General features: G+C 31.7%; 1 protein-coding gene across 1 annotated transcript in view; it reads left to right on the top strand.

Moving 5' to 3' along the window:
• LOC142336648 (retinoic acid receptor RXR-beta-like) overlaps positions 1 to 9,560 on the top strand; it is a 54,652-nt gene that overhangs the window by 14,037 nt on the left and 31,055 nt on the right. The window contains exon 2 of the mRNA XM_075385557.1: positions 8,955 to 9,375. Coding sequence (XP_075241672.1) covers positions 8,955 to 9,375 — 421 coding nt within the window. The remainder of the gene's footprint in view (positions 1 to 8,954; positions 9,376 to 9,560) is intronic.

Here is a 9,560-nt window from a genome sequence, read left to right as displayed (position 1 = left end):
CTCGTATTCTTAATAAAAGAAAATCTCCCCGGCCTTCTAAAGCGGCAATTTTTTTATTCGTACGCTAGTTAATTTCGAAAAAACCTTTTAAAAGTTAGCTGTAGCTGTTTTAGATTTTTTAACTTCTAAAAAGAATTTTTAAGATTTTGCTAGTCCATCTTCATTTGGTAGACAATTAATCTGAAATGTGGATGAGCTGAGTCGGAACATTATGTGCAAACGCACATTACCGGGCGTCCTTGTAATTTTTTTTTCGCTGAATCGGATTCTTTTTTAGAAATACAGTTAGAGAATCTAAAGAACTTCGAAAAAACTTGAAAAATTTGAAATCGTAACATGGTCTGATTTGGATTTTGCACTATAAGAGAGCACTAGAAGTGATTTTTTATGACCTCATGTTTCTCACCTTTGCATTATAGGGTTCGAAACAGTGAAAAAAATTGACTTTTTGAAAAAAAACTTGAAAAACTTTTTGAAATTGTAAAGTGGTCTGAAATGGAATGGAAAGATTAGAGTTGAATGCGTTGAATTTTTGTAAGATCAAAGCTAAATATGTAATATCTACGCTAAAAATTCAACGCTAAATATGTAAGATCTACGCCAAAATTCAACGCAAAATTATGTAAGATTAGCGTTGAATGCGTTGAATTTATGTAAGATCAATGCTGAAATTCAACGCTTAGTATGTAAGGTCTACGCCAAAATTCAAGGCAAAATTATTTAAGATTAGCGTTGAATACGTTGAATTTATGTAAGATCAACGATAATTTCAACGCTAAATCTGTAAGATCTACGCTAAAACTCAACGCTAAAGGGTAAGATCTACGCCAAAATTCAACGCAAAATTCTGTAAGATTAGCGTTAAACGCGTTGAATTTATGTAGGATCAACGCTTAAATTCAACGCTAAATATGTAATATCTACGCCAAAAATTCAACGCAAAATAATGTAAGATTAGCGTTGAATGCGTTGAATTTATGTAAGATCAACACTAAATTCAACGCTTAATATGTAAGATCTACGCTAAAATTCAACGCTAAATATGTAAGATCTACGCTAAAATTCAACGCAAAATAATGTAAGATTAGCGTTGAATGCGTTGAATTTATGTAAGATCAACGCTAAAATTCAGCGCTAAATATGTAATATCTACGCCAAAATTCAACGCAAAATAATGTAAGATTAGCGTTGAATGCGTTGAATTTATGTAAGATCTACGCTAAAATTCAACGCAAAGTTATGTAATATTAGCTATTAGCGTTGAATGCGTTGAATTTATGTAAGATCTACGCTCAGGCGTAGATCTTACATAAATTCAACGCATTCAACGCCAATCTTACATAATTTTGCGTTTTTAGCGTTGACACCTCGACCCGGGTGTATATATATATATATATATATATATATATAATATATATATATATATATATATATATATATATATATATATATATATATTACAAGGATAGAAGGGGAAAGTATTTTAAACTATTTTATAAGCCTCTTCATTATTGTAGTATTTATTGAACTATCTGAGGAACCACACATATTACTTTTGGACACGTTCAGGTTCTCATGTGATGTATTATAGATTGATATTTTTAGTTGTGCAACGAGTTTTTATAGAAATTAGCAGGACAAAATTTCATTTGTTTTGAGTAATTAGAATATGGTTAATAGTAGTAATAGAGTACCAGGGAGAGTGAAACTTGGCTGTGCTACTAACTTATACTTGGTTGTCTGGTCTTAGAAGCCGAAAATTGTAGCTTCAGTACTTAAAGTTGTGAATAAAAGAGAATAAAGAATGGTAGATAGGATAGAAATTATCCGTGACCAGATGCTAACTATTAGCGAATTGAGGAGTAATTCATTTGTTTGATCATTAGTGATCTTTTGTTAATAACATAGCATATCTCATGACAAAACTGAATATATAGTTGATACTATTGAATCTAGTGACGTTGTAATTTTTAATATAAAGATCGATCAGATAATAAAGATATAATAAAAATACATGTTAGATGTTTCGATGGAAATTTTCCATGACATTCAGTCGTTACTTTTCTCGACTTTTTTCTATTCATTTTTCTCCAGTTTGGTTTTTAGAACTTATTTACCTCTTTGTTGTAGTGGCCTTGTGCTGGTCATTTCATTCAGTTACATGACCACGGTGACTTTTTTCTAAGAATTATTTTGAGAGGATTTGTTGAAATAAGATCGATGTTTACAAGCTTCTCTCATATTGTTCAATTGTGTAATTTCTTAAATTATGTAGAAGGTCTGTTTTACAAGTAAACTTAAAACGGAGATATCGCACCAAAATCACATTTGTTTTCTAGATGAAATGTATAAGTTATCGGTTGGTTAGAATAAATCAGAGCAGATGAAAGTCCAATTGTTTGTGCATATCTTTTTGCCATTTACTCACACAGTTAATCCTTAACAAGTATGCGGAAAAGTACAGGCTGCGGTGAGGTGGTATAATTTTAAGCGGATTATCGATTTTTTTTAAAGATGAAAACTGGCTAAAACTTCTATTTTTATCCAAAAATTAAATGTCAAAGGCTACGTTATTTTAGTGATGCACTTGACAAGAGAATTGATAATTGTTTTTTGTGCGCACGAGAGATTTTCTTTTTTTACTGGCATGTGATGTCTAACGTGTATGAAGATGTGACATGATAAGTGAGATAATGGATGCAGATATTTGTTTACATATATTACAAATTAACTATTGAAAACAATTTTAGAGTTCTTTCGTTTTTTTTGTTTTTGTCATTTTTTTTTCATTTCAATGCAGCAACTGCAGAACTCAAAATGATCTCATTTAAACAGTTGAACAAATTTTTTGGGTGATTGATTCACTGCAAGAGAAATGTCTTGAATTAAAAATCAATAGATGCACTGATAACAAATTTAATATTGTTTGAGATATTTTGGCAATTTTGTACCGAAATTCTAAATTCAATTGAATTGTTAGGATGCATAGCCGTTGTCAAATTAATAACCGAAACAATTTTTAGTTTAAAATTATTTTTGAGGCAAGTTTGCATTTAATTAAAATGCCAGATAATGTAATTAAATGAAACAAGGCGGCTCGTTAATGTGCGGTTGCACATGATGTTCCGACCCGAGCTCTTCTACATTTTTGACTTAATTGTCAACCAAATGAAGAGATAACAAAAATAGATGTTTAAAATAAAAAAAAATGTTACAAAACCTAACTGCTAATTGAATTACATGATGCCATGCCTCATAAATACTACGAGAAAAAACAACAATCAACAAAATAAGCAAAAACAAAAATTTCATGGCAGAAACCCATTATAAATTTAAAAGCGCCTAGTAACAACGTCAAAATGCAATCACATAAAACCTTAACTACACAAATTTAGTTTTTCCTAACTATACAGCAGATGGACGTTTTCCTTAATGAGATTAGGTTAAAAGTTGACAAAGAGAAAAAAAATGAGGTTAATGTCAAAGATCAATCAACATTTCTTAAACCAAATAATTTCAAAAGTCTAAAAAAATCTTAAGAAAGAATTCTTGATAAATTTACTGAAAAGTCATTATGAAACTAATGGGATCTGTCTTTGCTTAGACTAAGCCATAGGAATATACTAAATACGCAGAAAATCTCAAAAAACCACGAACAATTTACACAAAGACGCAGAAAATCTCAAAAACGCAAATTATTGCAGCCATTTAAATCATTAGCTATTATCTGAATGTTATGTATTTTTATTCAATTTTCATTTATACTAATTCAGATAAAAATATACTGAAAGAGAAAATAAGTTCGTTCATTTGGGCCAAAATTGAAAATCATTGGGATCTGTTATTACCTGAATAAGCTAAAAGAAGAGAAAAAAGAAACACAAATACACCACTCAAAACTTTTTTTATGAAAACCCATATTGTCCACCAAACAAAAAATCAGTTACGACATAATACCAGTAGACAAGTTAGTTTTTGAAATTCAAGGAGTTGGATGGGACCTCTCAATGGCGAGAATAAGTTACAAGTTGACGAAAAGAACAACAAAAACTGAAAAGTTTGAAAAATTTTGAAGATGTATAATATCATAATTTTTAAGACCATTGGCTATAAACTGACTGCTTTGGGTAACATCACGCCTTTAATCGTCAATTACAAGTTTATGAGACCGATAAGAATTTTACGGCTTCCTAAAAATAAACAAAAGAGGCAAAAACAGCAAACTCAAAAAAATTAAGTGAAAAGTTTGAACGCCTTTAGAGAATGAAATTTTCAGTAAAAACTCTTTTATTTTCGATTAATATTTTAACAGCAAGGTGATTGTTTTTATTGTTACAAAATGACTTGAAAAACAACAAATATAAACAAAAATGTTAAAACCACGATTTTTTTTGAGAAAATCCCTAGTATCAAAGACATTAAGTTCAATTGTTTTCAACGGAATTAAATAAACACGCTAAATTCTGCCTCGATGTAATAGCAATCATAGGTTTCATTCATAGGTTGTCGGTAACTCATCACAATATGTCGTATGGCTAAGAAAGATACATCAAAACCACGAAATTTTTGAGAAAACCCATAGTATCAACGTCATAAAATTCAATAGCTTTCAACGGAACGCATTTAATACGCTAAGTTTTGCATAGATGATGTGACGACAAGGATTTTTGTTGTTCAAAAGTTATCAATAAGACATTACAACATGTCACTGACTATGAAAACAACAACAAGTACAGGCAAAATCCAAAAGTTCAGTAGAAAAGTGAGAGAAGAAAGTGTCGAAGCAAATTAAACCATAAGCTTTTTTCTGTGAAAACTTTTTCTACGACCCCTTGAACGTCATTTTTAAGCCAATGGGAGCTATAATTTTTAGGATAATGTTATGAGATTTCAAAAGGATGCAAAATTACTAAAAAAATATCCCAAAAATTTAAAAAAATTTTGATAACTCGTGCACTGAAGTCAAAAAGCCAATAGTTAGAAAACAAAAGCGCAAACTAGATAAATTGTCGTTGATTTAGAAAGAAACGTGGTTCTCTCATTACTGAGACTGACTTACAATCCACGAAAATAAGCTTAAGATTGATTTATGTTAAGAAAAATTCAAAAAAATTATTTTTTAAGTCTTAACAGCCATTAAACATAGCTTTCATAGGAAGTCAATGAATACGCTAAACTACGCCCCGATGGGAATACAAGGATGTTTTTCATGCCTAGGTAATCAATAAGATATCACAATATGTCTTACGACTATGACAAAAAAACAAATACAGGCAAAAACCAAATATTCAGTAGAAAAGTGCGAGAAGAAAGTGTCGAAGTCATTTAAACAGTGAATTTTTCTCTGGAAACTCCAGCTGTCAGCTGTGATCCATTGAACTTCGTTTCTAAGGCAACGGGAGCCATTAATATCAGGATAACATTATAAGATTTCAAATGGAACCAATAATACGAAATGTACAAAAATTAAAAAAAAATTTGAAATCTTGTGGCATTGAAATCATATTACCAGTAGTCAGAAGACAAAACCGCCAACTAGATAAATCGTTGCTGAAGTTGAAAAAACTGGGCTTTTATCCCTACTGAGACTGGCTTACAATCCACGAAAATAAGCTTAAGATTAATTTAAGTTCAAAAAAAGATTCAAAAAAATTTTTTTTAAAGTCCTAACAGCCATTAAGCACAATAGCATTCATAGGAAGTCGCTAAATACATTCAGTTATGCCTCAATGTGAGACCTAGAATGTTTGCGAGTCATATGTAATCAATAGGACATCGCAATAAGTCTTATGACTATGAAAAAACAAATACAGCCAAAAACCAAAAATTCTGTAGAAAAATGCGAGAAGAAAGTGTTGAAGCCCTTTATACCATATTTTTTCCTCTGAAAGTTTTATCTATGATCCTTTGGGAGTCTTCGCTAAAACAATGGCAGCCATCATATTTAGGATGACGTGATAAGATTTCAAAATGAACCAATAAAACGAAATGTCCAAAAATTAAAAAAATTGAAATCTTGTGGCATTGAATACGTATAACCAATAATTATTTGATAAAACCGCTACTCAGATTAACTTTCATTGCAGTAGGAAGGAGGGGGTCCTGTTTTTACTGAGACGAACTCACAGTTCACAAAAAGTTTATGATTTACCAGAACTAAAAAAAATTCGAAAATTTATTTTCAATGTCTTAACAGCCATTGGCTGTCCACTCACAGCACTAGATAGGTTCACTTAATGCTCATTAAGAAATCTTTTGCACCTTTAGTCAAGGAGTTTATGCCATAGGATTCTAAAACTTTAGTAAAACGTCAAAAAGAAAATCAAAATTTCATTTGAAATTACGAAAACTGAGATACGAGTCCAAAAAAAACTTAAGCGATCCTTTGGAAACGAATTTTTTGTTCATTGGGCTTCATTTGATTGTAAATGAGGTTTGCATTTAACGGAGCCTTGATATGAAAAGTGGCTATTCTCTAGGTGACTTGAAAAAACAAAAAAAATATCAAAAGTTTCTAAAAAAAAAGCTCCCAAATAGAATTCGAATTTTTTTTTGATATTAAACTTCCCTTTGAGACTAGAACTAGTCTTTTTTTATCCCCTTTCGTCTATTAAGAACCAAAAATTGATTTATTTTGTGGCGTGGAATCTAGTTTTGAATTAAATTTTTCGTAGAAAAAACGTTAATTCGAACAAAAATTACGGTAAAAGTGAACAAAAGTGAACCAAATATCCCGTGTTCACATGAAACTTTAAACCTCGATAACTCCTCGAAAAAAGCGAAATTCAAAAAAATGTTTTTAATTTCTACGCTGGAATTCTACGCTGAACGAGCTTTTTAATGATACCACGCACATTTCTCTTCGATGAATATATCGGTCTGCGAAAATTCACGGAACAAAAAAAAACCCATTTGAGTATATAGTTCCTCCCCCCCCCCCACAAGTGGGGTCGGAACAACAATGCAGTTTTGCCGAACAGTGTTTTTGTTTATTCTCAATTTAATCGAATGTGAGCACAGCAAAAATAATGTCGAAGCATTCACCCTATGTGATACCACGTTTTGTGGTATCTGACTTTTAATTGACTCAACTAAATGTTTTTGAGATGTTTTTGAGCAAATAGTAAAAATCCTTTGCAATATCTTTCCCCTGCCTTTCCAGATTTTTTGAGCGATGACTTTCTATTGATAAAATGTGGCTGTACTGAGATACTTTTCTCATTTGAAGCTATTCCACAGAGCTTATTTTTTTTGTTTTTATGCAGTCCAGACGACCGAAAGAAAACCAAATTTTTTAGTGTCTATATTGTTTTCTGTTTCCAATTTATTTCATTCATTCTGAAGGTTATGATTTATATCTAGGATTTCTATACTACGTCAATGTGAACTTTTTTATTAGTGTTCGATCTTCTTGTTTTCATAATTCAGATTTTCATTGTTCGTTTTCTTTTAATTTTGATTTATTTGAATGTTTTCATGCAGATAGAAAAGTAGATCTCTTGTATCGACCGAAGTGGAAAATCTTTGTTCAACATTTTGCTATTGGAACCAACTTCGATGTGAAATACCTATCTATTTATTTATTCCAGCACTCCCTAGATTTATTCTATATTTGAAACTTTTCCAATGAGACGTTCGGAACATTTTGTGTGAATGCAGGTTACCCAGCGTCTTTGTTCAAAAATTGTCTCGTAGTGCTTTTCTGCTGTTTCCAACTAACTCATAAAAATTATTGATCCTTGAGAACAAGTTATATTTATACCTATTTTATTAAATTTATACCTATTTTATATTTCTTAAGTTATACCTATTTTCGTATTGTCATACATCTTAAAAAACAGATTTTTGTTGACATTTACAATTTTCTTGTTAGCTTTTTGATGTACATATTAAATGATTTAGGAGCCTGACTGCCTCAGTGATAATGCTTTTTGTTTTTTAAAAATTTCTGAGTCAATTGTTCTTTGCCATAACGTGGTATTTGTACCGAGATCTTTCACACCAAAATTGCAGAAGTAATTGGATAATGTTATTTGTTTTATTCTTTATTCGTGATATATGTTACCATCTATCTGATCGATCTGTAATATCATATCAGTAAATGTGTAAACAAAAATTAAATTTACCTGTAAAGTAAATTTTAATATAACTTGCAATATTTTCACACATCTTAATTTCCATATAATTTCAATAACTTACAATAAATTTACTTGAAAATCATTTGAATTTACTAGAGAAAAGTGGTCTCACTTAAAATAACTAATCTTTACCTGAAGTTTTTCAGTCGTCATTAATTGGTCTAACTTGGATCTAAACATGCCTAAAAACACATGAGAATATTACTTGAACAGTTCCGACAATCCTTCGCAGTTCTTTTACTCCACAATCTATTTTCCCCGCAATCGGTTTAACCCCGAAACTCTTCAACTATTTTGGCATCCGAATGAACAAAGCTATAATTAAGAAAATTTATGGGGCCCAAAACTACTGCAATTCAAGAGTGCAGCATTAAATAATTTACGTTTTTTGAAATCAAGGAATTGCGATGAGGCAGCTTTTTAGCATGATGGTTTCGATCTCAAACAACATTTAACAAGTCTGACCTTTTTCGTGTTGTACTTTGATCTGAATCGAAAAAGTGCAAAAATTATCTAAGTCTAGAAGACGCAAAAAAACTGTTACTTCCCAAATGTAATCTTCTAAGCTAAACTTAAAACCTACCTTTGTGGCAGGTATGAATGAGCGAATCAGAACAAAATTTCAACGTGTGTTTAACAGAAAATTCATTGAAATTGAAATTGTGATTTTTACTAGTGGCTATGCTGTGCACGTTTCAAGCCTAAATGCTGCAAAACTGTTCCAAATTTGCAAAACTGCGTTATAGTATTGCTTTCCGTAAATTTATTATGAACATGAAAACTGTACTTTCGCGTTGAGTTACACTTTTGTTGCAGATCTTGTGTTCTCCCAATTTTCAAACAAATGGTGCTACAAATAACCTCGCAGCTGCTCCTGTCAACACTGCCCAACCCATTCCTTGCATCGGAACTACCTCAAACTCTACAGGGAATACTCAGCTTCCGAATATGGCTCTACCAGCTACCTATGATGTCAACGATAGTTCTGAACTCCTGGACAAGAACCAGAAACTTATGCCTCCCCACATTTGTGGAATTTGTGGAGACAGGTCATCTGGGAAGCACTACGGGGTGTTCTCGTGCGAGGGTTGCAAAGGGTTTTTCAAGAGGACAGTGAGGAAATGTTTGAGTTATGCATGTAGGGAGAACAAAGACTGTGTGGTTGACAAGAGACAGAGGAACAAATGTCAGTACTGCAGATACAAGAAGTGTGTGGCAGTTGGAATGAGAAGAGAAGGTTTGTTAAAGAAAGTTAACAATAAAACCTTGTTGTTACATCTTAAACATCACAGTGACGTAAGATTTAATTGTAAACATCGATTCACCTGAGCTACAGGACTGGTCATCAATGTATCAAACAGATGATCCAAGTGAAATCTTTCAACATGTTTGAACATTGAAACGTTCTCAGTTATCATGCAC

This window comes from Convolutriloba macropyga, chromosome 3, assembly GCF_964194025.1.
Source record: "Convolutriloba macropyga chromosome 3, txConMacr16.3, whole genome shotgun sequence".
Lineage (NCBI taxonomy): Eukaryota > Metazoa > Xenacoelomorpha > Acoela > Convolutidae > Convolutriloba > Convolutriloba macropyga.
Note: the sequence above shows the minus strand (reverse complement) of the source record. Positions and strands in the feature narration are given on the sequence as shown.